Source organism: Ursus maritimus, unplaced genomic scaffold, assembly GCF_017311325.1.
Source record: "Ursus maritimus isolate PB19 unplaced genomic scaffold, ASM1731132v1 scaffold_19, whole genome shotgun sequence".
NCBI classification, from domain to species: Eukaryota; Metazoa; Chordata; class Mammalia; order Carnivora; family Ursidae; genus Ursus; species Ursus maritimus.
The window spans coordinates 3,340,722-3,368,545 of NW_024424341.1; the positions used below are offsets into that span (position 1 = coordinate 3,340,722).

The following is a 27,824-nucleotide window of genomic DNA, read 5'->3' on the forward strand; positions in this document are numbered from 1 at the left end:
CAGGGTAAAAACCTGCCAGCTAGTAACAAGGTGAGCACTGAGACGTAAAAATCATAGTCAAAAGGGACAAGGCGCATTTTCAATGGCAAGGCGCTCTCCCAGCGTTAGGTGAGGAGAAGCGGAGCAGGGGCTCTGCACGTGGCCCCACATGGAGACCAAGCGCCTAGGCCTATCGGGAGCCCCACTCCTAGAGGCACAGGGACGCCTCTGGCCTCCAAGAAGCCAAGTTGTGGGCTGTTCCACTGTCCTCCCAGGTGTTTCCCAGAGACCTCTCCCAGCTTCCTTCCTCTCCACCAGAGCGCTTTGGCCCATTGATGGGCTTTCAGCTCTGTCCTCCCCTGGGCCTTCGTCCACAGACCCTCAAGTCTGGAAATGTCTCCACCCGCCACCTGCACCTTCACTCATTTTGGCCGTCTTCTAGTCTCAGCTCACACGATGTCCTCAGTGTGCTCTCCCCCAACCAACCCCAACCTGTTCCCACCCCCACCCCAATCCCCTCTCCATCAGTCCTGAGGAACATTATTAAATCTTCCCATTCTGCGCCTTGCTTTACTTGTCCTCAGTGTTTCTGCAAGCCCCATAAGGGTAAGGGCTCCGAGGGTCACATCCACTGTTAAACCCCACAACATGCAGATGATCAAGCCATGGTCAAGACGACCTCTGGCAGAAGGATCATGGACTGAATCTAGCATGAACCCAGCTCCCTCCTGAATTCCCACTATAGTACAAAGAAGGAACAAGGACACAGAGAACAGAACTCCATAGTCACATTTTGGGACCTGACACTGATGTACAAGTGGTAATCCCCTTAGCAAGCTGAAGAGAGCAGGTTCCTACATGGTAAGGGAAGGCCAGGGAAAGCTTGGTTACCCCATGGAAAGTCCCCGAGTTCAGGGAGACTGTTTGGAGCTATTCCAGGGTAGGAGAGTTTGGGGGTCAATGGGACCTTCGAACAGTCTGCAACATTCTTGTGTTCCCTCAGGCAAAACCCCCCACCTCTGGACCCATTCAGCTCCATCATCTAAACCAGGATAAGGGGCCCTTCCTCTCAGGGTTGTTCTGAAGAGGGACAATGGCCTTGACGTGAATGGCCTAGGTACGTGCTCCATCAGTGGTCATTTAAGGGTCAGAAGAGCCAAGTGGTGGCCAGTTGTGATCTTGGGCCAGGTGAGACACCTCAGCCGCATACAAGCCCACCCTGGAAAGGAAATGAAAATGATACCACCTCGCAGGAGGCCTGAGTTTTGTAGGGGAGGCCATGCAGAGGCCACACCGGCCCCACATACTGGCCCTCACAGCCAGACTCCCATGCCCTGCAGATCCCAGCATCCCCCTTCCCCAAGGTGGGGAGGGCCTCCCAGGAAGTCGGAAGGGCCCTTGAGGAGGAGGGAGCCAGGACACTTCAAAAGCAGCAGGAAGACACTACCATCAAGGGCTTTATTTAACCTGCTCTGAATTTTAAGTTGGTCAGTTTCAGCCTTCTTACTACCAAAGGCCTACTTCCTGTGACAGCCTCTGGTCAAGCTCTAGAGGCCAACTTCCCCTCCTAGTTACCGCTGGACTGCTCAAAGGCCACCTCCCACTGTCGGCACACCCCTACATGAAGGCTGCTGGGAGACCCCTCTGCCTGCCCTCTGTGCAGCCCATCACACAGGCTGTTTGAGGATTCTTTTGCTGCTCCAGACAGGGTCTCCAGAGATCAGTGAGGGGACCGAACGTGCAGAGCAGGTGGGAGAGCAGCAGGCACTGGGATGCGAGCCCACAGGGAGCCTGCTGGGGCCAGCATGACGCTCCTTCCCTGGCACTGGCCCCACTGTTCCTTCTAGATTAAAAGGCTGAGAGTGGCCAGGGAACCAAGTCCATCAGTCAGACCTCAGTCCAGGAGCTCAGAACTCAGCCTGCCCTTCCCAGGCTTGCAGCCACCCACTCTAAACAACACTGACCCGTTCAAAAGGGGGGGGGGGTCCCCAGAAGAAAACTAGCCATGGGGACATTTGTTGTTCCAGCTTCCGTAATGGATTTTACATTCCTAAAAATCTCATCAAAAACCAAACATCTCACATCACAGGACCCTACATTTTTAGCTTTTATATGCTATCCCCTTAAACAATTTATTCTTGCCATTTCATTTATACCCAAAATATATTCACGTCCGACACTTGGGAGCTGTTTCAAACAACAGGTACTTTCATTTAGTTGTCAAAGAACCGACCACAAAGGAGTTCACGTAGACTGCTCGTTTATTAGCACTGGTGTTGCCGCAGAACGGTTTCCAGCGAGGATGCTGAGCTGCATGGAGGCGGCTGAACAAGGTGGGGCTCAGGTGGGAGAGCGGTGGCCCTCTACTTCTTCCACTCGTTCTTGTCGTAGTCCCACTTGGCCGAGAAGCCCTGGATCGGGCTGACCTTCATGTCGAGCATCCTCTTGGTCTGCTTGGCCACCCACTCCTCTTCCAAGGTGTGCGGGACGGGGCCGTACACTAAAGCCCAAAACAATCTCATGAGACAACCGTCCTGACGGGTCCTTTCTAAGCCCACGGGCCATTCAGGTCAGGTCTTCCCCAACACCACACACCGGCCGCCAGGCTAGTGAAGCCATCTGCCACTCAGCACCAATACCCGAACACACATACAGGCTTTGAATTCTGGGCACCGACAACTCTCCATACTATTCCTATGTTGATAAGAGTTAGCAATAAAATACAAGCTGAGAGCAGAAAGCATTCTCCGTAGGATGCAGACAACGGGGCCTACAGGCTAGCGCAGGGCACCAACAGCCAAAAGCGACTAGACGAGTGAGATCAAATACATAAGCATGAATGAGCCATGTCCACGCAGACCACAAGTACAGGATTATCACTGGAACGGGAAAAACCCATTCTGTCTGCACACAAAGAACCGAGAGAGGCAGCAAAGAATGTGCGACCCGACACTGTCTAAGCAGAAACTGTGAGGTCTGAAGACCCAGGATTCTGCTTCTTGAGATGCAGCCCCCAGACAACTGAAATAGCCCATCGATGAGAATCCGTGCCCTTCTCCTTGCTCAAACCTTCACTACGCCACCTTTTGATAACTGTCTGGTGAGTCAATAGAGAGCCATACAAAGCGGGGAGGCCGTTCACTACCGAGCACAACCTGCCGTAAGTCAGGGTCACTCACGCTTCCGTTAATATGAGCTGGTTTCCCAAACCTAGTGAACAATCTTGGGATAGATCCCAGGACGGAAGTGCCTGCCTTGTGCGCAGGCACCCACAATCCACTCATGGGCGCTAGACCCAATCCAGGTCTTAGTGGTTGCGACCCAAGACACCAGGCCTACATCCCCTCCTGACTCACCATAGTGCTTCTCCCAAATCAGAATGAGAGCAGTGAAGCCGATGAAGAACATGGCGGTGCCCACAACTGTCTTCCACTCATTCGTGCTCCTGTTCATTTCAGCAAAGCTCTCGTTGAACTTCATGCGGTACACTGGGGAGAGAGCACAGGCATTTGTCGGAGTGAGGGCGGCTGCGCCCCTCCTCTGCAGGGCTCTGCTATTTCTCCAACAACATAGCCAAGGGACAAAGCACGCATGCACGTGCTCACACATGCGTACAAGGCATGATGAAGGGAAGAAAACGCAATGAGTCTGCTTTGGGCAAAAAAACCCACAGTGAATTCTTTCTTCTTTAGATTACAGCATAGTATCCGCACAATCCCATAACTTTCACTCCCCTTTCCCAAGGGACAGCATCTTGCTGTGCTGTGTTCCATCAAGAAGTTACAGCAAATCCAGTCCTACTCGGCAAAGGTGCCAAGAAGCTGCACCCACACGCTCCACACCCTACTGACCCCTGCCTGGCCACTCTGCATCCATGTCTATGCTCCCCCTGGGGACCAGAGCCCCCTGAGCACAGACAGAGGGGCCAGGGCAGAGGTGCAGCCAGCCCACAGAGCCAGGGCCCTGGAACAACCCCGCAGGACACAGCACACCGGGCTTCCCGAGCACGCTGGTCTCCGGGCAGCACCCTCCAGCTCACAGCCCAGAAATTGGTCAAAATTCTCTCTCCACGGGGGCGCCTGGGTGGCACAGCGGTTAAGCGTCTGCCTTTGGCTCAGGGCGTGATCCCGGCATTCTGGGATCGAGCCCCACATCAGGCTCGTCCGCTAGGAGCCTGCTTCTTCCTCTCCCACTCCCCTTGCTGTGTTCCCTCTCTCGCTGGCTATCTCTCTCTCTCAAATAAATAAAATCTTAAAAAAAAAAAAAAAAATATCTCTCCACGGTTTGCCCACACTCCTGCTTCAATACCCACATTCAACTTTTTCATCAATGGAGAGGCTGCTCCAGGGAGCCTTCTCCTTCTCCTTCAAGGCCTTCTGGCTGGCAGAGAGGTCCCTGACGTGGGCCACGTCGGGCAGGGGATAGTCGCGCCGGTCGACGTAACTCGGGAGAGCGTAGTCTTCGCTCTTCACAACGCTTCCTACAAAACACGGTGGACAAATATGTGAATATTCACATAGGGTCAGAGTTACAAAGCAAAACGAGTACAGGCAAGTACACCCTGAAGACCTCAGTTATCCCGGCGAGCTGCAGCCACGTTTCAAGCAGCTCAGGGACTGTCGGAAGGATGAGCGAGCAGGCTGTCCTGCGTGGCCAGACGGCAGAACGAGGGGCAGCAGCAGCACTTCATCACGGCCAACACGCACGTGCCGGGGCGGCTGCCCGGAGGCGGCACTGCCCGCGGCTAGCGGTGCCACTCGGAGGGCACACAAGGCCTCCCAGGACGCCCTACTAGACTCGATGAAGGCTCTTCTGCAAGAGACTCACACTAAGGAGGAAAAGCAAAAACAACAGAAAACTCATAAAAGAAACAAGTGTTCAAAGGTCAGAAACAGACATACGGCACTGTTCATTACAACAAAAACACATGACCTGTGTCCACTAGAGGCTGAAAGCAACGGCCTCCACGGCCGTATCATGGAGCCACTCATTCACACGTCCACGTTTACTGAGCGCCTACTACATGCTGACCGCGGCTGCAGACAGCTGAGATCAGTGAACAAAGATCACTGGTGCTCACACGATAGAAGCGGGACACGATGCAGACAGACATGTGAAGCAGAAATTATGGAGCAAGGGCTCGGGGGAAAAAGGCGCAGCAGAGGAAGGGAAACGGAGGTGGGCGCATATGCAGCAGGAAACAAGACCCAACGGGCAGGGGAGTAAAGCAGATTCCTGTGCTCAACATGGAAAGTCGTGTACCCGGCGATCACAGAACACAGGGCTTGCTCTTTTCCTAAGACTGTAAACCGTGTGTGTCCTCACACATACATGCAACTGAACACAAACTCCTGGCAGAGTAAACCCCAGTTGTTGTCAGTGGAGAGAGGACAAAAATGGGGATTTCTGATCACAGAGATAGAAATTTCAGTGCCTTACACTGGAGGAGATAATGCTAAGTGAAATAAGTCAAGCAGAGAAAGACAACTATCGTATGATTTCTCTCATCTATGGAACATAAGAACTAGGATGATCGGTAGGGGAAGAAAGGGATAAAGAAAGGGGGGGTAATCAGAAGGGGGAATGAACCATGAGAGACTATGGACTCTGGGAAACAAACTGAGGGCCTCAGAGGGGAGGGGGGTGGGGGAATGGGATAGACCGGTGATGGGTAGTAAGGAGGGCACGTATTGCATGGTGCACTGGGTGTTATACACAACTAATGAATCATCGAGCCTTACATCGGAAACCGGGGATGTACTGTATGGTGACTAACATAATATAATAAAAAAAATCATTATTAAAAAAAAAAAAAAGAAATTTCAGTGCCTTAAAACAAGCATGTATTTGGGGATTAGTCAAGGAAAGAGGAAAATGGTTCAGAGAGCAGAAAAGAAAGGAATAGCTTTACTTTTATTTAGGGGTTTTCCTAAATAAAGCTGCTGAAAGCTGCTTTTTCAATTCTATCCTATACCTGCAAGAAAATTTTAACATTTGCAAGAAATGCTTTTTCAATTCTATTCTACATCTGCAAGAAAATTTTGTGATCCAAACTGGTCTGGAAATACAAAGTCCTACAAAAACACTTCACTTTCACTAGCTTAGCACCAATGATTAAATTCTCCCAAGTCATGTTAACAGTAGTGAAATATATCATTTCACGTCAAGCAAAGTAGAATTTCTCTAGATGCTTATCTTTGCCAGGCAAATGACTATCATACCTAAAATACTCGAGCTTATCCCCAAACAATTTAAGGTGGAAATGACTAGAATTATTTTCCCATTTTAAAATTCTGAAGTTCTATTAACACGAGTGGACTAAAAAGAGTAGCTGTACACTAGCACTCAACTCACATGTTAGTTACTAAAAACAGAGGTAAAAGGGTAATGAGAACATTCTAAACCTGACTCTAGTGGTTAGGACACAACCTGGGGACTTGGGGACTAAACAGAAAACCACTGACGTGCACACTTTCAATGGGCTGAGTGAATTATCTCAATAAAACAAGTAATAAAAATGCAAATGCTCATAACCTTGGAGCACCGTCAGCATAAAATTTCATTTTCTAGAACGAGAATGGCCGAGCTGGGGTCCCAGGGCTGCCAGGGGTTCTTCAGCACTTCGGACCTGGTCCTCTATACCCCACAAGGCTAGCATACCAAGCATTGCTTTTAGAGAGAGAGACAGAGAAGAGACTTTTGCATCCCTGTGAGCACCCTGTCATCTCTGTCCTCCGCTGGGTTTCTCAGAGCCTCTGCTGAGGCAGTCCAGGGAACGGGAGCTGCCCCCTCAATCCAACACCGTGGTGGCCGCCAGCAATGCTCCGGCGTCACTACTTTATGTGGAACCAGTTTGTGTATTCAGGTACGACCTGCCTGCATGACTAAAAGTTAAAAACGAAAGAGTAAGACTTGCTCAACAGACTGCAGTGCTCGCCATCTGCCCACTGCGTGAAGACATGGCAACGAAGGAGAGGCAGGTGGTCAGCCTCACAGAGCTTGCACTCTAGAAGCAAAGGCAGACGATACGGACAAACCGTAGTACGTCACTGCTCGAAGCCAAGACAAAGCAGGGTGATGTAGGACAAGCAGCATCTTCGCAACGGGTGGCGAGGAAAGGATATTCTAAAATAACGTTTGCACTGAAGCTGACGAGGAGAAAAAAGCTCCCACCCACAGCTCTGGAGCTGAGGCAGAAGCAGCAGCCTGCTGCCTGAGAGGAACCATAACACTGGGGGCTGGGACGCTGAGCAACCCGGGAGGGCTGGTTTGGGTATGCTGTTTGCTTAGGTACGGTGTGATGACATCCGGAAGGCTAGTTCCAGATCTTACTAGGCTCGAGAAGCCACCGAAGAATACCAGAAAGGAACTATTTCATTTCCTCTGCCCAACCAGACCTAAGAATAAGCTACAGCCAATGCCGCCATAAGGAGAAAGAAGCTGGCTTCTTATAAAAAACCAGAATGACCAAAGGGACACGAAGGAACTTTGGGGGGGCGGGGGGAGATGTTGTAGCTCCTGACTGGAGCCACTGTTTCACAACCGGGTGAGCTTATCAAAATACACAGAACATTACACCTAGAAAGAATACATTTTACTTTCCATAAATTGCACCTCAAACTAAATTAAACAAAGAAAAAAGCTAAGAAAACATGTAAGCGAAGCCAAAATAGAAACAAAATATAATCTGTCATAAATGACTTCCTAGGCTTTTAATGAAGAAGTATTTCTTTCCATATGTAATAGTTACACAACAAACTTTTATTACTTACTCATTTAAATGACAAATATTTCAACGATACTCTTACTAAAATGATCTGTGTCAGGCACCTGGATGGCTCAGCCAGTTAAGCGTCTGCCTTCGGCTCAGGTCATGATCCCAGGGTCCTGGGACTGAGCCCTGTGTTGGGCTCTCTGATCAGCAGGGAGCCTGCTTCTCGCTCTCTCTCTTGCTAACTCACTCTCAAAATAAAATAAAATCTTAAGAAATAAAATAAATAAAATTATGTGTGTCCACAGTGTTATCCTGGGCAATTTAAGGAATAGAGCAAAATGTAGCACAACAGTATTAGCAATTCAAGGACACAATTTCAAGGAAAAATTCACACATAAAGCAGTTACTGATTATTGAGCCCCAAGATACATAAACCTTGCTCTCCAAGTTCATTATCACTGCTCAAGCCTTGCACTTGACCCCTCACTAACACAACCTGCCATTCAAATTTGCATTTTGTCCTTTTGCTTGCTTTCCCTCTGTATGGAATGCCACAGCCGTCTGAATATGAAGTTAAACCTATGAGGTCTGGGGCGCTGGGTGGCTCAGTCAGTTAAGCATCTGCTTTTGGCTCAGGTCATGATCCTGGTGTCCTGGGATCAAGACCCACATCAGGCTCCTTGCTCGGTGGGAAGTCTGCTTCTCCCTCTGCCTCTGCCCCTTCCCCACTTGTGCACATGCTCTCTCTTAGATAGATAGATAAATAGATAGATAGATAGATAGATAGATAGATAGATAAAATCTTTAAAAAGTAAAAAAAACCTGATAAGGTTAAACCTACTAATCCTTTGGCACAGTGAAGTCTCTCCTCCAGAAACCATTCCTAAACCCCGGTCCAGGCTAAATGTTTCTCCTCAGGGGCTGTCACTCACTCAAACACTGCTTTCATGTATCTGTCCCTCTCCCGATAGCAAACGTCCTGTGGAAAGATTCCATTTCATACTCTTTTTATTCTCAGTGCCTACCAATGTCTGGTACAAAGATGCTCGATGAATGCAAAACCAGACACTGAACTAAGCTCTTTACAAATATTTCAGGTGAGAAAACAGATTCCTGCACGTAAGTAGCTCGTCCAAGACAAAAATGAGACTGAATTCTGGTCAGGCTAGGAAGTCCAACTCCTTCCCTTCCATTGCCCCAATAATGTAAACGGTACTGAAGAAAACTGGTTAGGTGTTTTTTTTTGGGGTGGGGGGAGAAGAGATTATTAAAGTCAAGTATGGTGGAGATCTCTTGAAAGGGGTGGAACTTGAACCTGAAAAAAAGGGGAAGGGAAGGTAAAGGGGGGAAAGAATAGCAACATAAACAAAGATCCAGACTAGTATTCAATACAATTCATAAACATTCTGTAATCCAGAAGTATACCCTATTAAAATATTTTTACCTCCCCCTGAAGTCCCACAACGGCGGAATCAGGATCTCAGCCCACCTTAGGCTGTCTGTGTTTGAAACCCCAGCACAAGGGCTTACACGCAGTGGGAGCAAAATGAAATTAGCTCAGCCCATTTAAAAGAAAAGTTACACTTACCATGTGCTCGTAGACACACTGAGGTGGAAATTGCTCGCTTGCCAATTAGGCTAAACACTCTGGTAGCCAACATTCTGAAAGATAAAAACGTACACCTTCTCCATGAATGAGGGCAGACACCTATCAGGAATTCCAGTGCATGTTCCTTTTTTATGCCCCCCCCCCCCCGGGGAGAAATGATCCATTTTTCCTTACTGACTCTGAATCCACAAAATAATCTTAAATGAGGCTTTTCTTAGCAGTCGACATGTTTTTGCAGACCTTCATTATAAACTAAATACCATAACATATACACACTACAGGAAATTAGTAGAAAACTGGTTTTCTTAAAAAAACAAGAAGTACTTCTAATAAGACTGAAAAAGCTAGAAACCCTACAGTGCTGGGCTGCCATGATGGGCTCTACTGTTTGGAGAAAAAGAATAAACAGCTCAAAGCGACCGGCATGCACCCCACGCAATTGAGTATTTGATTAAAAACCTAGTATGCAGGGGCGCCTGAGTGGCACAGCGGTTAAGCGTCTGCCTTCGGCTCAGGGCGTGATCCCGGTGTTGTGGGATAGAGCCCCACATCAGGCTCCTCTGCTGTGAGCCTGCTTATTCTTCTCCCACTCCCCCTGCTTGTGTTCCCTCTCTCGCTGGCTGTCTCTATCTCTGTCAAATAAATAAAATCTTTAAAAAAAAAAAAAACCTAGTATGCGCGTAGGATAGGAAGGGACATCAGCCAGAAAGGCTGCAAATACGGCCTGGTCCACTTCCAGTCCCTGCGGACAACGCATGACCTGGATGACCCACCTCTCACCTGGGTCGTTCCAGCTTCGGGCCCTTTTCCCGTAGCTCCCCCTTACTTTAAAACTGACCCTTTCAGGGGACTGTTGACGACGAAAGGGACTCCGAACGCATTCGGAAAATACCCCCTTTGAGGCAGAACAAAATAGAAGCATAACGTCAGGGCTGAACTCGCTCGAACCCCGCGTCTTCTCTCCCTGGGCCTGGCCCGCGCGTGGGCGGACGCTGGGCGGGTTCGGGGCCGGGAGGCGGAGCGCCTCTCCCGCAGCCCCGTTAAGCCCGGGCCGGTCGCGCAAGCCGTCGCTGGAGGGCTGCGGGCCTAGGCTGCGGCGCGGACCCCGGGCCCCGCCCTCGGCCAGCGGGCGCTCCAAGGTCAGAGCCCGAACCCAGCCCGCGGCCGGGGTGGCGCAGATGCAGCCGGGCTGTATGCTACGTGGCGACACATAGGCCGCGACCCGGCGGCCCCCGAGCCCCGAGCCCCCGCCAGCCGGCCTCAATGTCACCGGACTTCGAGGCGCAACCACCGCTCCCTCCTGGCGCCAGGGCGCCGAGCCGCGCGCACACTCGCCCGCTGGCTCCGGGCCCCTGGCCCTACGCAACCCCGCAACTGGGGCCACCTGCAGCCCGCCGCCCGCTCACCTGCCGCTGCCACCCGCCGCTGCCTGCCGCGACCGCCGCGACCGCCCTCTATGCCCCGGCTGCCGGCGACCGGAAGAGAGCGAGACCGCGCGCGGAGCACCACGGGATCGAGGAGGACCCGGCCGCGCCGGAGGTCACCCGAGCGGATGCAGGGAAGGGCCGCGAGCGTCGTAAAAAGCCGGGCCGGAGCGCTTTACGGCGGCGCCGAGACACCGCTTTACGGCGGCGCCCGGCCAGAAGTGCGAGGGGAGATTGAGGCGGGCGCGTCGGCTTTTCCCGGGTGGGAGTCGTTGTGTGAGGAGCCCGCAGTCGGGCCGGGCCTTTGTGGGCCGCCGCGGGCCTCGGGGCCGGGCCAGACAGCCGCCGCCTCCTCCCGCTTCTCCGCTGAGGCGCCGCACGGCCGGGCTGAGATCCAGGCCTCAGCCGGTGCCGGGGCCTCCGGGGCCCTGCCGGGCTCAGCATGCCCGGGGTGAAGCTGACCACCCAGGCTTACTGCAAAATGGTGCTGCACGGCGCCAAGTACCCCCACTGCGCCGTCAACGGACTGCTGGTGGCCGAGAAGCAGAAGCCGCGCAAGGAGCACCTGCCCCTGGGAGGCCCGGGCGCCCACCACACCCTCTTCGTGGACTGTATCCCCCTCTTCCACGGCACCCTGGCCCTCGCCCCCATGCTGGAGGTGGCCCTTACCCTGGTAAGTGCGGGAAGGGTGGCCTCCCCTCCTCTCGGAGTCTGCGGGTGAGGACATTGGCTTCCGGTCCGTCCTAGCTGGACGCGCCCCCCCCGCTGCGGTCGCCGTGACGAGAGGGACCGCGTGCCCCGCGGGCGCGGGGGGAATGCTCCGCACGGGGCATCTGATGGAGCACAGGCCGTGGCGGGTGCTCTTAGGGGCGCGTTAGGTAATGAGTCACGTTCACTTCCTTAAACGCGTAGCGTTTTTAGAAATAAGCCGCCGCTAAGGGGGGCCGTGGCTCCGCAGCGTTTCTGTCGGGGATTTGGATGTGTGGGGACTTAGACGCTGGAGCTTTGTTCCCGCGCACCGTCACCGAGCACCTATCTGGTCTGCCGCGGGTGTAGACGCTGTGGTTCTAGGGACCTTAGTACTCCGCACCCCCAGAGTCAAGACACGTTTAGGAAGGTAGCGTTGACGTGGCGGGCGCTGGTCCCCTTGAGTGTGCGTGAGCGCTGCGTAAGGAGAATGTTCCCGTCCCCGCTAATGATTTAGCTGCATTGCAGCTTGGGGTTAAGTTTACTTACTTATTTTAAGTAAGCACTGTGCCCAGCGTGGGGCTCGAACTCAGCACCTCGAGATCAAGAGTCGCGCGCTCCACCGACTGAGCCAGCCAGGCGCCACCTAGAATGCATCCAGGGTTTCAAACGCTAAAAACTCCCTGTGACATTAGAAAGACCTTTCAGCCACCGCTCTGAGGTGTCTACTGGAACACTGCTTTATTGCAGTGCGTAGGGGAGAGTTTTAGCATACAGATCAGCTGGCTGGTAACTGAGTTCTGGACAGTGGCTTCTGGGTATTGGTGATCGGTGGAAGGAAAAAAGGCCACTTGTAAGTTCCACCGAGTTGTTAAAATCAGGGGAACATAAACTGTAACTTCAGAGCTGCCTCAGTACCTGAGTTGAGATACTGTTCACTTTTCACTTAAATATAAGCTATTATCCTAAAAAAAAGTTCATAGAAAAAGTAATAAGTGTGAGGTGTAGGTAGAGATCCTTTGTCTGTACTTCACACAAAGTGAAATGAACCAGTTTCATAATTCACCTAATTATGACACCCATGTAAGCAGGAAGTACCCAGGGGCAAACGGTCCTGCCCTAAGGTTACTGGGCACATCTTTGAGTGCCTGTTAAACTAAGCCAGCCATTGTATGAATTTCATCTTTATCATCTCTGGAGAGGACATGAGTGAGACGTAGATATTTAGAAAATCGGTCATTTTTGCTCTTGAAGAAATGTGCTGTCAGTACCAAATCATCACTAGGGTGTGCATGTGTATGTTTTAATGCAAATTTTTTCATCCAACTGCCTTAATTACTTTGTTCTCAGGAGAATTGCAGGGTGATTGGATATGTGAAGTGTAATCAGCTTGCAGGGAACTAGATTTACCAGGAGCATTAATGCAGGATTATTCAGTTTTCCAACAGTGGGCCAGGCCTGTGCTGGGGGAGGGCTATGGCTGTGAATCACAACTCCTGCTTAGCACTTGAACTTACAGGAAGCAGAAAGTACAATACCAAAGAATAAGTGCTATATGTGGGCTCAAGCAGAAAGTGGTGAGAGGTACATAGCTAACCCAGGCTTCCAGAGTGGGGAGAGACAGGCTGCCTGGAGAAATGGACATGCAAGGAGTGACACAGAGGGCCAGCCATAGTAATGGGGGGTAGAGGGGTGGGTAGGGAGAGGTGAAGGGAGAGCATTCAAGGCAAAGGGACCAATGTTTGCAAAGACCAGGAGAAAAGGGGAGGGCGGCTAGAGTGTAAAGGGACCAGGGGCAGAGAGAGGTGAGCAGTGGACAGATTGATCATACAGCAACTTGCAGATCACACAAAGAAGTTGGGGCAGCATCATGAGGACAAAGGGAAGCCACTGGAGGAGAGGTGCACAGCTGGATTTGTATCCCAGAGTGATCACTCCAGCCTGCAGCAAGGAGACAGAGTGCATACAAGACCAGAGGCAGAGAGGTGGCCTACACTGAGTGCAGTGTGGATGCAGAGGAGACAGGTCAGAGGGAATCAGGAGTAAGAATCCCCAGGACTTGGTGACTAATCATATGTGGACATAGAAGGAAACAAGGGAGACACCTCAGTGTCTGATTTATGCATTGGACGACAGTGGTACCATTTATTGAGGGGGAAATGATGATGTGGTGTTGAACGTTGAAAAATGGGTCTGGAGTTTAAAAGATGGATGGGCCGGAGTCACAGATTGAGAATCGGTAGCTTCTTAAATGACTGTTGAAGCTGGAGAGCAGGCCATATTGGCAGGGCAGCATGTGGAATGCGGAGGGAGCTATGGACAGAAGCCTGAGGAACTGTGTTTCTGCGGGGTGGTTGGAAGAAGAGTCGGGCAAGCTAGCCGGGGAGTAGCCAGAGGGGAGAGGTGTGTTGCATTAAATCCATTTGAAATCTTTCCAGAAATATCTAAGCATCTTAAAGACAAACTTGAACCTTAGTTGGAATTGTCAAATTACTACTACCACTTCTCATTCTTAAGTACCTTTATAGAGTTAAAGCGTTATGTTACTATTATAAGGTATAAATGCAATACTTGAGGGAATTAAAAATATGAACTATAAACAACTGTATTAGAGTTACCTTTACATGAATTTTCCCTGAGGAGCAGAGCTGCCTCCCAAACCACTTCCTAAGGAGGGAAGATGCCCAGAGGAGACCTTGACTCTTAAAATGGCCCACTGCCATCATCCTGTTAAGGGAGAGGGGCACTACATGAGGCCCTGTTTTGGTCTTGCTCCCCCATGTCACTCCTTCAGCCCTTATTCTTAGCTTGCAGCACTTCCTGAGACTTGCCCATCAGTGTTAGAGGCACCGGTCCTGCAAAGTTAAGTCCAAACTACAGTCTCTGCAACTTTTTTTTTTTTTTAAGTGCGCTCCACACCCAGCATGGAGCCCAACTCAGGGCTTGAGCTCACAACCCTGAGATCAAGACCTGAGCTGAGTGAGATGAAGGGTTGGACACTTAACCGACTGGGCCACCCAGGTGCCCCCATCTGAAAAATTTTTATTACAATTAAGGTATTTATGTTTGTCCCATTCAGCTTTTGACTTAGCAACGTTATAACGTGAAGGCAATGAAAAAGCTCAGCATATTGGAGCCGTAGTTTATCAGTATATCAGCTATGGTAGATGTGATTTTACTAAGGCTTCTAAATCCATGAAACTGTATAAATGAGGCTTTATTTTCATGGCTTTTTTCTATTCGAGGAATTTCATATTATAGTTATTTTTAGTAAGGGGGAAAGAGTGACTTGATATGCAGTCCATCAAAGGGCAGCATCAGATTCCTTTGAAAAGCTTTTCATTATAATTTTCCATTTTAAAAATAAAAATCCTTGCATTTCTGGGTGCTTTTTGTTTTTTTGTTTTTTTTAAGTACTTATGCCTGTATTTTATCCTTATAACCCTTTGACGTAGGTAGTGACGGAATTATTTCTAATAGCAAAAACCCATAAAATGTTAGCAGGAAAATTAGCATAGATCTGCTGTTTCTGTAATCCCTTTTTGTCCTTTTCCTCTCGTTGATACCTGGTTCTGTGGAGTAGCTTTTGATTACATTCTACCAAGATGACGTTCTTATTTGCCACTTGGTCTGATCACCTTGATTTCGGCCCAGAATTCTTTCTGCTGCCTCCGTGTGTGTGACTTCTCTGTGCTCATGTGCATGGGCTGCTACCTTCTAGTTCTTTCCTAGGCCCCCTACTTGTTCTGCCCCGTGTTATCTCCAGAACTTTCACGTGCTAGCCTGGGAGAGGGAGACAGCTGCTCTGGGTCCTCTTTTCGGTTCTTCCCTCTGAATTTCACCCTCTTCCCATCCCATTTACCTCCAGAACTCTTCTTTACATGGCTCCAGCTCCTTCCTGTTCCATAGAAAAACCAGCATCCCACTTGGGAGGGAGCTTTTCTTCTCAGTGAATCCAGCAAGCCCTCTCCTTAGTCTCCCAAGACCTTCTTGTTGCTGCAGACAGCAAGGCTCACAGACACCCTCAGCTTTTAAGTGACAAGTGTGGGAGTGACGCCCTCCTCAGAGTGGCTCTTACCAGTTCTCTCTTACCTGCTTTGTGGCGATGGCGTAGTCACATGAGGTTGGTAATGGTGCTTTGAAAATTACAGTGTCACACGTGCAAATGCTGGCAGGTTTGCAGAAAGAAGCTGGTTTCTTTGTGCAGAGCTGAACTGGGAATGAACGAGTACGGCCTGGTGCCTTTAGTAGTTCTCTTGTGTATCTGAGATGGAATGAGCCAGAAAGGCACTGGACAGAGGGTGGCGGGCTTATGCACGGTAAAAGTGTCCTCCTTCCCCTCTGGAAGGCAAAAGAAACCACGAAGCAAATGTGAAATTTGGACCTTATATGCAGAGTCAGTTGTACTAACTTGGCATCAGGTTTCAGATGTCGGTCCTGAACTGCGGCCTTTGTTTGGATTGTTCACAGGGTGTGCGGCAGGAGAGCAGGGAAGGTGCAAAATGGATTTGCAGAGACTCGGACAGCTGCTCATTCTTTTGCCTTGACCTGTCCCACTTGGGCACAAATTGACTTGACTGAGCAAGCTGCCTCTTAAATCCACTAAAGCTTTTCATTAATGAGCTCTTTGGGCTTTCTGCAGGATTCTGAAGCCCCTCAAGACCTGCCCACTCCATCCTTGCCTCCCCCGCTCACTCTGCTCGCTGTCTGCTTACCGACTTGGACCCCACTCCCAGTCACTCTCACCCAATGAGGTCCGGTTCCACTTTGGAAAGTATCGAAGAAAATGCTTCCATCTTATTGAAAACTTGTTCACCTGACCTCTGCGGGCTCTGGTGCCTGGTGGGAGTCCTCAGTCAGTTCTACATCCACCCGTTTGTGTTTTTCATGTTTCAGTTGTGTGTCTATCTGGACAGCTGTGGACTTGCTGTACATGCCCATCACAAGCATCCTTTCAGGGGAGCCTGGCTGGCTCAGTTGGTTAAGCTCCAGCTCTTGGTTTCGGCCCAGGTCATGATCTCATGGGTTGTGGGATCAAGCCCCACAGTTCCACGCTCAGTGGGGAGTCTACTTGGGGATTCTTTCCCTCTGCCCCTCCCACTGCTCATGCACACTCGCTTGCTGTCTCTAAAATTAATCTTAAAAAAAAAAAAATCCTTACAGTTAACTTGGTTGTCCTTGTTTGAATCATTCAAAACTTTTAAAACCAAGCCAGAGCTCTTGTGACCTGGTTTGGTTTTGGGACAGTCTCTTCAGAGAGTTCTAGAAGTTCAAGGTCATGACACTATTTTTCTGCTGGAATTGGTTAGGCCCTTATGTTTGTCACAAGAATCACCTTCACATCGGGTACTTTCTGTGCTCCCTGAGCATAGATGCAGGGTGATACCATGTGCATCTGCTGGGGTACAAGTCTTGAACTGTTGCCTCCAGCCCAGGAAAGGATCTGGAAGCAGCTTAGAGTGCTCACTAAAGACAGCTCTTGGAGTGGTCAGAACAGCAGCAAGTAATAATCCTTATTATATTAAATGTACCTGTAGTCAGCCAAAAATGGTCCCCCAGAACATCCGCATCCTAATGCTTGGAACCCATGACTACCTGACCTTACTTGGCAAAGGTACTTTGCAGATGAGATTAAGATAAGGATCTTGAGGCGGGAAGATGAACCTGGATTATCTGATGAGCCCCATGTAATTACAAGGGGTCTTAGAAGGAGATAGGAAAGGCGAGGTCAGAGAAAGGAGATGTGACAATGGAAGCAGAGGTCAGAGTGATGTGGCCACTGGCCAAGGAATGTGGGTGACCTCTAGATGGTGGACGAGACAAGGAGCGGATTCTGCCCTAGAGCTTCCAGAAGGAATCAGCCCTACTGACTCATCTATCTATATATCTGTCTGTTTATTTTAAAATTTTTATTTATTTGAGAGAGAGGGAGAGAGAGCACAGAGGAAGAAGCAGACTCCTTGCTGAGCAGAAGGTGCCATGCGGGGTTTAATCCCAGGACCCTAAGATCAGAACCTGAACTGAAGGCAGACGTGCTTAACCAACTGAGCTACCCAGGCACCCTTATGCTGACCCATTTCAGACTTCTCTTTAGTTCTGACTCTGGATAAAAGGACAAGCCTCACCAGAGAGCCAGGAGAGGGATGCCCAAGAGGTCAGCGAGGACACACTCAAGACGCTGGTCTTTGAGTAGAAGCAAAGGCTGAGGGCTGTGCTAAAGGGGAGGCTGATCTGTGGGTTTGAGGTCAGGGAGTGGGGCAGATGCCAGATTTTAGAGCTAGGCTATGACCTTTGGTGCTACAAAGAGACAGGTTTAGAGGAAAAGGAAAGAAATTGCCACTTAAAGCAGCAGCAGAAAGTTTCTGGAACCCATTCCTTTAAGAGGTGATAGAAGCAAAATGTAAGTGATTTCCGAGTAATTTGTAGCAAAGTTACAGTGAAAAGAGCCATTGTAAATATTTTGGAGACATAGCCCTAATCTTTTGGGTGGATGACCAAAACATCTAATTGGTTCAATGAGCCTTGGTTTTGACCCAATATGGTAATTCGCGAGCTCTTAGGAGGCCAGAATTATTATTCTAATCCTTGTGCAAGCCAGGGAACCTTGGACTGTAACCCTCTGGGAAGTCTGCTTTTAGTCATAGGGAACACCGCTGAGTCCCAAACCAGAATTCAAGAAAAAAAGCAATACAGCTGTGTTTTTTAAAAAAGAAAAGAAGAGTATTTTTAACTAGTTAATTTGCTATAGAAAATCAGGATTAATTTTATTTCCTCTTCTGAAAACTGAGAATAGAATTTATCGCAGTATATTATTAAAATTCCATTATGGCAAAACAGTTAGGATGACCTTTTGTTGTTTTTAATAATGGCAGAAAGCTAAATCTTATGCGGGAAGAGTGGCATTATAAAACGGACAAAAACTTTGACAGGGAATTGAGTGGGAGAGAGAGTGTGTATGCACGCCTGTGTACACATCTGTGTGCCTGTTTAGCCCATACACTGGCACGAAATGGTTCTCATGGTTTGTTGCTAGGAATACAGAAGTTTAAATATAATATAACAAGACTTAGTTTCAAGAGACCGAGGTCCCCATTCTGGTTCTGCTCTCTGGCTGCGCAAACTTAGGGCAGCTCTGAGCTTTAGTTTGCTTATCTGTGAAGGATTGACTTCAGTGAGCTGAAGGCTTGCTCAAGCCCCTGACTGCCTCTATTCTTTATATCTTAAGAGCAGGTGGATAAAGATGGCCCCACCTCCCCACGGTGCTGCACCGGTACAGTGTGTGTGGGCACTGGGGCCCCTCAGTGAGGGTGAGGCCACATTCTCCTGTGTTTTCTGTGGCCTCCCACAGATCGTGGACAGTAAGCTGGTGTGACCTTTCTCCTGGGGAAGAGGATTCAGGGATTATACTGTGTCTTGTCCCAGCATTGGGGGGTAGTGGGGCAGTGTCTCCTGTGTTTATTGAGAGGTGATATTTAAGGGAAAATCATTCATCTTTTCTTCCCAATTTCTGTTTCTCTTTCAGATTGATTCATGGTGCAAAGATAATAGCTATGTGATTGCTGGTTATTATCAAGCTAATGAACGAGTCAAGGATGCCAGGTATGTCTATGCAAGAACCCTGTGGTCTGAAAGCATGATCATGGGACACACCATCTCTGATGTGCCTTTTGACCTTCTGTAGGCTCTGTGAGAACAAAACTTCTCCCCGCCTTTGTGCTTGTTTATGGTGTTTGTGGGGAACTGTGGTGTGGATAATTCCAAACAACAGAAATTCCATCATTTAAATTAGTTCGGGATTGTGTTTTGTATCTTCTTTATTTTGCCTGAAGGGAGTTCATAAAATGAAAGCAATGGTCAGGGGCCTCTGATTTCTGTCCCAGCTAGGAATGGTGTAGGGCAGAGCATTAGGAAAGAATAGTGCTTTCTTTGGGGACAAATAAAACAACTTAGATTTGGTGCTCTTAGGGTCTGATACCATGATGAAGATATAATGCTGGCAGCTTCCTTCATGTGGGCCTCTGGTTCTCACTGAGCAAAGCTGAGAACTTTGTTTTCGTTCTGCCTTAGTCTCTGTCTCAACAGAAAAGCCGATCACACCCTGGAATTCGGATGATTTGAGGAGGGCTCATCAGTGGGTTGTTTCCTGAGGTCTGGGAAGTATGTACCCACAGAGGGTAGTGCTATGACAGAAGGCGGTACCATCCCTGGGCCTGAAGGGACGGGGAGGGAGGAGTGCGGCAAAGATGTCCACCTCAGAGGAAGCCCTGCCTTTTGGTTTTGGGAGAAGTCGAGCAGCCACCCTGCTGTGTATGACCAGACAGGGAAAGCCCCAGAAGATTGGCCACCCTGACCTCCTTGTGATTTCCTCCGGCCAGAAGTCAGGAGCAGGTGGGAGGTGGTCTGCACGGCCCTCTCATGCTCTCCTCACGCTGTCAGATAGAGCCATCTGACTCCAGTGTCCAGGCAGCTGGGGGCTGCTGTGGAGGACCCCAGACCAGAACACCACCTGGGGTTCTGAGTACTTGCTCAGCATAGACGAGCGGCTAGACTCAGTAGTGTGTTTGGAAATACACAGTAAGCTGGTGCCTGAGTGCTGCTGTCGACACAGCGCAAATGCACCCGTCAGGACTCAGAAGGAGGCAGGGTAACTGGCGAAATGCTGGGCTCCAAACGACCCCTGTTAAAGGCCCTGTTTGGAGGAACACACACAGGGCGTCTGTGATCGCAGGACCCAGTACTCTTACCAGCCTCGCTCCCTCTAGGACCCCCTGTCCATTTGATTCTGTCCGCCGCCCGCACACAGATGACTCCATGGCTGCGCCGCCATCTCTGATCCAGAGCCTGTTCACAGGGCCCTTGTCGGTGTTGGGCTTTGTTACATGAAAGACTGACCCCGGGCCAGGCTTTGCTGAGCAAAAGCTAAACACTCTTGGCCTTTGCCCTCAGGTTGCTGGAATGAACATGAAAGCTGTTGCCAGCCCAGGACTGCAGTGCCAGACTGGGGGCCACATGCCCTGAGGGTGGTGCGCAGGCTGTGACTGCAAGAGCAGTGAGGAACTCCTCCTTTAGGACGACCAGAGAAGCCCTCAGGGAGATGTGTCATTTGAATGCCCAGGGGCGGGCAGGGTCTTGTCAGGTGCACGCGTGGAGAGCAGGAGGGAAGAGCGTCCGGAGAGGGAGCAGCGTGAGGTAGACACCGGGTGGACTTTTGAACTCCACTTTCTAAGTGCTGGGGAGCTGTCCTTGGAAGGAGGGTTCCCTGAACCGAGCAGTTCTTGGCCGCAGCTGCTCTTGCAGAAAGGCGAGGAGACCAGGCAGGAGGTAACGGCACCAGTTTGTCGAGTGTAGATGCCTCCCTTTCCTCCCACCGCACCCCAAATCCCCACCTCATGCGGTTGCCCCAGATGTATGTGCATGGCTCTCACCTGTGTGCCTCATTTGCCTCCGTCTTCCTGCCTCTATTTGGACCTCATTCCAGCCCAGCCCAGCCCAGAATTCTCCTACCCAGAGAATTTTTATGCTGCTCAGAACTTCTAGACTTTCCTGGTTCCTTCATCTGCTCTGCTCAGGGGTTTTGCATTCCCCCATCAATGTCTGTGTTTAACTGCCTACTAACAGGCCCTTGTCTGTAGGGGGATTATATATGAGCTGGGGGACAAGAGTGCCCAGTCACCCTTGAGGCCCTTCTGATGAATCTCTGCTGGACTTGGGGATTCAATCCTCACAGTGTGTGTGTGCCATTGCTATGTTAGGATTTACTGGCGTCATCCTGTCTAACCCTCACAAGGACACTGAGGTGAAGAAAGTCTAGCCAGAGATGGTCACTGCACAAAGGCCACACAGCTTGGAAGCTCAGGAGCTGAGATTATGCTAATTTCCTTCTTCAGTATTATTTGCCTCTACCTGGAGAAACTTCACTTCTCTCTCAGCCAGACTTAGCTAAAAATTTGCTCTTCTTTTAGAAATATCAGCTGATTGGGACACCTGGGTGGCTCAGTTGTTTAAGTGTCTGCTTTCAGCTCAGGTTATGATCCCGGGGTCCTGGGATCGAGCCCCACATCAGGCTCCTTGCTCAGTGGGGAACCTGCTTCTCCCTCTGCCTGCCGCTCCCCCTGCGTGTGTTCTCTCTCTCTCTGACAAATAAAATCTTTTTAAAAAATCAGCTGATTAATAGTGTCTGACAACTTGAGCCTTAGAACCAAGTAGACGTGGATTCAAATGGTAGGTGACTTACTGATTTACCTCTTGGGCCTCAGTGGTCCTATCTATAAAATGGTAGTAAAAGCTCATGCCTCAGAAATTGGTCTTGAGGACAAAGTGAAGCAACATACACCATGTTTAGCTTTGTGCTTGTTTCAAAGTAGGGGCTGGTACTGTTACTAGTGCTATGGTTACTTTTTTCAAAAAAGGATCATTCAAACAAACTATTGGGACTACACCAAAATAAAAAGCTTTTGCATGCCAAAGGAAACCATCATCAAAACAAAAAGGCAGGCTAGTGAGTGGGAGAAGATGTGTGCAAGTGATATATCCCATAAGGGGTCAATATCGAAAATACATAAAGAACTTACACAACTCAACATCCACAAAAAGCAAACAATAAAAAATGGACAGAGTACCTGAATAGACCTTTTTCCAAAGAAGACAGACAGATAGCCCAAGAGACGCGAGAGAGAGGAAGCTCAGCACCACTGATCATCAGAGAAATACCTATCAAAACCACAGTGAGATGTCCCCACGCACCAGTCAGAATGGCTAGAATCAAAAACACAAGAAATACCAAGTGTGGGTGAGGACATGGAGAAAAAGGAATCCTCTGCACTGTTGGTAGGAGCACAAATTGGTTCAACCTCTGTGGAAAACAGTATGGAGGTTCCCCAAAAAGTTAAAAATAGAAATATCATATGATCCACTAATTCCACTAATGGATATTTAACCAAAGAAAATGAGAATGGAAACACTAATTAGAAGATATATGCACCCCTGTGCTTGTCATAGCACTCTTTATAACAGCCAAGACATGGAAGCAGCCCCCGGGACCGTCCGTGCATGAACGGACATGGAAGACGGGTGTGTGTGTACATAGACTAGTACTCAGCCCTGAAACAAGATCTTGCTGCCGTTTTTGACAATATGGATGGACCTACAGGGTGTTGAGCTAAGTGAGGTAAGTCAAGACAAGAGAAAGACAATACCATATGATTTCACCTATATGTGGAATCTAAAAAACAAACCGATTCTTGGGGTGCCTGGCTGGCTCCGTCGGTGGAACGTGTGCTTGTGAGTTCAGGCCCCACGTTGGGTGTAGAGATTACTTAAAAGTAAAAATCTTTGAAATAGACATAATTAATTAAATTAAAAAGGCCATTAACTACAGACAGGTCGCCAGATGGGAGGTGTGAGGGGAGAGGGGGGAAATAGGTCAAGGGGATTAAGAAGTACAAACTTCCCTTGTAAATGAGTCACAGAGATGAAAAGTACAGCGTAGGAAAAAGTTTAAAAAAAGATCAGTGAATATTTTATGTTATAAAAAGAAATGTAAGGTGCTTGTAACAGTTTTGCTTATTTACTAAACTTCAGGTCATTATGTCAGGTTTTATTATAGCACTTCCTAATTGCTGGGGTTTTGCTTTGTGATTTGCATTTCGCGTGGGTAAATGTCAGTACCAGGCACAGCGCCGTGGTCTGAGGTTAGACACTCAATAAAAAGCTTTTAAATCAAGAATGGAGACCTCAGTTCAAGCACATGCCTAGCTTTGTGCTGTTTGGGCAGGTGATGGGCAAAGTGGTCTCTTTGTCCAGGTGCCTTCAGTTTTATTTGACCACTGAGTCTTCACAGGAACAAAGAGTAGACACAGTCTAGTAAGCCAAGTAGTGACCTTACTGACATAATATGACAGTCCTACATTAGGAATGCAGTTAGGGCTGGGCGAGGTAATGAGACGAAGTGCATAATACCAAAAAATGCAAACAAAATTGGCGGTTCTTTCAAATACTTTTTCGGTTTATTAACTACAATTTTTTAAACCTTTTTGAAAAGAATGTAGGGGCATTGGGTGGCTCAGTCGGTTAAATCTGCCTTCGGCTCGGGTCATGATCCCGGGATCCTGGGATTGAGCCCCACATCAGGCTCCCTGCTCGGTGGGGAGTCTGCTTCTCCCTCTCCTTCTGTCCCTCCCCGCCCCTGCTCATGTTCTCTCTCTCTCAAATAAATAAATAAAATCTTTAAAAAAAAATTTTTTTTTAAATTTGAGTTCTTGGGCATCTGAAGTGGTAGTTCTTGTATTTAGTGAATGTTTCTTGGCGCCCTTCCTGATAAAAGTCACCAGCTACCATGATCATCATAAATGTTAGGATGATAGTTTTCTAAGTTTCTTTATGGCAGATGCTTTATGCACGTACTGACTTCTTTTCCCTTTGCACATAAGGTGTGAGTGAGCTAGGGACACCAGTGTGTGTCATCCACATTTCGTGGATGAACAGGCAGGCCTCCATGGCTCCAGTCCTGCTCCTTGCCATTCGCCTTCTGAGCCATGGGAACCGCGCGCCTGCCGGCTCCTGGTAAACACAGCGCAGTTCTGCTGTCCCTTAAAGAGCTTTCCATGGTGGCCTGGGGGACAGGAGCCCCTGGGGCCCTTTCTCTTTGACGCTGCTTTGTTGTTTCATTTTTCCTAATCCTGCAGACTTATAATCAGCACATCACTACAGAGTCTCAATTTTGAACATAAAAATAGAATAATTAGATAAAATAGTTCATTTTCATAAAACATACTAATCTGCCCTTTTTTTTCCAGCTCGATCACAGCATAATTGTATAGTGTGTTTCCTTAAGTAAACCCACAGTTATCAATGTATCTTTATGGCTGTTAAAATATACTTGGATTGGTCCTTGCTTCAAAAAGCTGAGGCTCTCATTGTGCTAGGAAGATAAGATGCACAAAAAGACAACTGCGTGCCCAGGATTAGGTGTTAAAGCCCTTTAGGAATAAACAGGACGTAGAGACAGGACCAGTGGATCCCTTCTGAGGCAGTTTGGCAAAACCTCCCATAGAGGATGGTGTTTTGTGGGCATTAAAGATGGGAAGCGATTTAGGAAGCAGAAACCAACATGAAAGGCTATCCCAAACAGGGAACAGTGTGAGTGAGAGGGAGGAGCGTGTGAAGGAGACAGTCTGGAGACCATTCCACTGAAATTTAAGACGCGCAAAGGACTTCTTTGAGTAGGAACGGTAGCTAGGTCCACACGGAGAAGGGCCTGGATCTCCCAGGCCGTGAACAGTGGGCTGTTAGATCACAAGCAGTGGTGAGCAGCAGGGAACAGGATGGAAATTTCATTTTAGGAAAATTGATCTAAAGAGAGGTTTCAGGATACATGAAATAAAAAGAGCCTAGAAACTGAGACCGGTTAGGAAGCAATTTTAGAAACCCAAGCGTGGAGTGATCGCCTGAACACAGCGGATGGCAGGGTGAACCGAGGAGGTGGCAGGGAGAGGGTCTGCAGCACCTGGGGAGGGACCAAAGAAGAGTGGCAAATCAGAGAAGCTGCTGGCTGCCTGGACACAGGAGGCTCCAGCTGGGTGGCCAGGGATGGTGGGGGTGCTTGGCAGAGCGCCAGATTGCAGTGTGGTGACAAAGTGGCACCAAGGGTCAGGACTGTCAGCTTATTAAAGATTAAGGTGTATTAAAGTTTAAGAAACATGGTTGAAAGGAGTGAGGTTGGACAGGGGCTAAGGGGATCCAGTTAAGTAATGCTTTTCCTAAGAAGGGAGAGACTGGCTCAAATTTGGCACCAGAGCAGGGGCCACTGGGAGGAGAGAACATAAAGGAGGCCCCCGAGGAGGAGGCGTACGTGAGGGGCCTGTGGACGCGAGGAGGCCTCTGCCTGAGATAGGATCAAAAAATAGCTGGGGGTGGGGGGTAGCACAGGGATGATGTGGGAGTCTCTCTGGTTTGCAAGTCGTCATTTATCAAGGTTGGGATGGGCCAGAGCCCATGATTGAAGCCTGGCAAGCATGGAGAAGATTTGGAATGGCCTAGGGATTTTCAAAATTAAAAGTCAAATGGGTCGATTGCCAGCAGCTAAGAGGTAGACAGAGTCCCTTTGCAAGTGTGCGATGGAGCAGCTGGCCCAAGAGGCGTCTAGCTTGGAGCTCAGAGGGTGGGTGGGTGCGCGCAGTGGGGATCTGCGGCCTCAAGGGGTGCTCTCTGTGGGGTTCCAGGGAGCCTTTCTGTTTAGAAGATGCCTCTTACAGAACGCACAGACCTGCTTTGCACTGTGCTCCCTGTTGCCCTCACGGCATTCCCTGTCCTTGGCACAAGTCCTTGGAGCCCACTGCAGTGACCCAGAGCCGCTCTAACAAGCATGAGGAGCACACAGGTTATTGGCGCTCCCCTTTGTATCAGTGCTTGTTAGCCCTTCTGTAGGGAGACCGTGCAAGATGGCAGAAGCTGGTTTGCAGTCAACTCACTGCCGCGTCTTTTGCAGTCCAAACCAGGTCGCCGAGAAAGTGGCTTCCAGAATCGCCGAGGGCTTCAGCGATACGGCTCTCATCATGGTGAGTCCCTCTTGGGTGCCGTCGTGCTTTCTGTTGCCGAGCATCTCTCGCTGACATGGAGCTTTATCCCATGAGTGGTTTCTGCAGACGCTCCAGCAGGCCAGTGCTGCCCTCTGTGGTCTCCTCCCGGCTGCAGACTCAGAGTTGCTGAATCACAGGCGCAGTGTGAATGCCACGGCAGCCACGGCACGCGCCACGTCTCCATGGCGGGTAGGGAGTGGGGGCTCCGCTCAGCGGTTCTCAAAGTGGGGTTCTGTGCCAGCAGCATCCGCACCACTTGGGAACTTGTCAGAAGTGCAGATTCTCAGGGCCCAGCAGGCTGCTTTAATAAGCTTCAGGCTGATTCTGACGCACGCTCAAGTGTGAAAGCCGCTGAATTAGCCAACAGCCCACAGGGAAGGAAGAAGTCAGGTAGACAGTAGCAAACATCAAAAGCCTTATTACACAGGCTCAGTTCAGACAGAATTCTAACAGGGAGGGAAGAAGTAATATTCAGAAGTTCCACTTGGAAAAATTGTGGTACTTAGCATTTATTCTGCATAACACACAGGGAACCTTAGACCACACTTGAGGTGTGATTGCACGCGTCGGATTTGCAGTGTCTGCGCACTATGAGGCGGATTTCTGTCTGCGCCACGAGGAAGTACCTGAGGATTTCCAGAAACGTGCCGGTTGTCAGCTCTTTGTTAGCTCTGTTCACGAGTGCATCCTTTGTCTTGTGCGCAGGTAGACAACACTAAGTTTACGATGGACTGTGTGGTGCCTACGATCCACGTGTACGAACACCATGAAAACAGATGGCGGTGCAGGGACCCACACTAGTGAGTGCCATGCTCTTGCGATGACCTCTGTGCAGTATGCTGGGGGCTGTTCCCAGGCACCCAGCGCCCACAGGGACACTGGCCCCGGCCTTCTGTTTTTAAGTTGACATATTCTCCAGGGCAGTGTACAAACCTCATACAGAAATCATGCATGCTTCCTGGCTCCTGAGACAGCCTGAGTGTTACGCTCGAGTCTTCTGCCCCCCGCCCCAGGGCGCCACTCTCAGGCGTTTGCTTTGGTCATTTATAATCACTCGGAAGGCCTCCACCATCCCCCTCTAGCTTCTTCAGATTTTCATTTGGAGGGGGTCTCTTTCATTTCTTAACCATGCTGCATATTCTTTATGCACGTCTCTGTGTGTTTGAAACATGCGTGTTTGCTAGCATTCACAATTGTTTTCCTTTATACCACTGTTTGTGTGGCCAGTTTTCTCTTTACTCTGTTGGAAAGCCATCTGTTTTTCGCTGAGAGGCTGATCTCTCCTATTTCACCTCATAGTGATTACTGTGAAGACTGGCCAGAGGCCCAGAGGATCTCAGCGTCACTCCTGGACAGCCGGTCCTACGAAACACTTGTGGATTTCGATAACCACCTGGATGACATTCGGAATGACTGGACAAACCCAGAGATCAATAAAGCTGTTCTGCATCTGTGCTAGGGAGGGCTTTTAGTGACTGGTCTCTGGGCATTTCCACTACACTGAAGAAGAAAGCTATTTTTAAATGTAAATAAGATCTCTGCTAGCCTGTCTGGAAAGCTGACAGTTTTCCAAGATGGCATGTGCCCTGACAGAGGGCAGAATGTCCATCAGCCATCTTTCTACTCTAGAAGAGGTGCAGACTGTCCCAATCTGACCGTCCCTGTGGAGTCCTTCCCAGTTCTATGTTGCTCTAATCCTCCAAGTCAAAGCTGTTTCTGCTTGTCCCAGATTGTTCCTATTAAACAGTTTTAACCTTTTATAATCTGGAGAGAATACTTTTTAAGGTTTGTGAACTACCTTTAAAAGAAAAAAAGAAAAAAGCCCAGATATTATA

The 27,824-nt window shown here is 49.3% G+C and overlaps 2 protein-coding genes across 3 annotated transcripts; one reads left to right on the forward strand and one right to left on the reverse strand.

Annotated features, from left to right (window-relative positions):
• Positions 1-2,222: 2,222 nt before the first annotated feature.
• On the reverse strand, positions 2,223-11,472 carry LOC103673835. Of its 2 annotated transcripts, none has more exons than XM_040633225.1 (5): positions 11,396-11,472; positions 9,282-9,355; positions 4,292-4,459; positions 3,336-3,467; positions 2,223-2,479 (listed from the first exon to the last, which is right to left on the reverse strand). In XM_040633225.1, the coding sequence occupies exons 2-5, from the start codon at positions 9,352-9,354 to the stop codon at positions 2,343-2,345; spliced, it is 510 nt and encodes a 169-aa protein (XP_040489159.1). In that variant the 5' UTR covers position 9,355; positions 11,396-11,472; the 3' UTR covers positions 2,223-2,342. The 2 variants fall into 2 exon arrangements, with proteins under 2 accessions (XP_040489159.1, XP_040489157.1); XM_040633223.1 differs by lacking the exon at positions 11,396-11,472 and adding an exon at positions 10,709-10,841.
• EMC8 (ER membrane protein complex subunit 8) lies at positions 10,943-27,824 on the forward strand. The gene is made up of 5 exons (XM_008702784.2): positions 10,943-11,399; positions 18,936-19,012; positions 25,899-25,968; positions 26,695-26,789; positions 27,289-27,824. Exons 1-5 carry the CDS (start codon positions 11,169-11,171, stop codon positions 27,446-27,448), a joined length of 633 nt encoding a protein of 210 aa, XP_008701006.2. The 5' UTR covers positions 10,943-11,168; the 3' UTR covers positions 27,449-27,824.

What these genes read in the sequence shown, in the direction of transcription:
- LOC103673835 (XM_040633225.1), bottom strand. Translation starts at nt 9,354, where the DNA reads ATGTTGGCTACCAGAGTGTTTAGCCTAATTGGCAAGCGAGCAATTTCC. An exon ending in AGTGTGTCTACGAGCACATG is followed by an intron (nt 4,460 to 9,281) that starts GTAAGTGTAACT and finishes CGTGTTTTGTAG; the next exon opens with GAAGCGTTGTGAAGAGCGAA. An exon ending in CATTGATGAAAAAGTTGAAT is followed by an intron (nt 3,468 to 4,291) that starts GTGGGTATTGAA and finishes CTCTCTCCCCAG; the next exon opens with TGTACCGCATGAAGTTCAAC.
- EMC8 (XM_008702784.2), top strand. Translation starts at nt 11,169, where the DNA reads ATGCCCGGGGTGAAGCTGACCACCCAGGCTTACTGCAAAATGGTGCTG. An exon ending in TGGAGGTGGCCCTTACCCTG is followed by an intron (nt 11,400 to 18,935) that starts GTAAGTGCGGGA and finishes TTTCTCTTTCAG; the next exon opens with ATTGATTCATGGTGCAAAGA. An exon ending in GCGATACGGCTCTCATCATG is followed by an intron (nt 25,969 to 26,694) that starts GTGAGTCCCTCT and finishes TCTTGTGCGCAG; the next exon opens with GTAGACAACACTAAGTTTAC.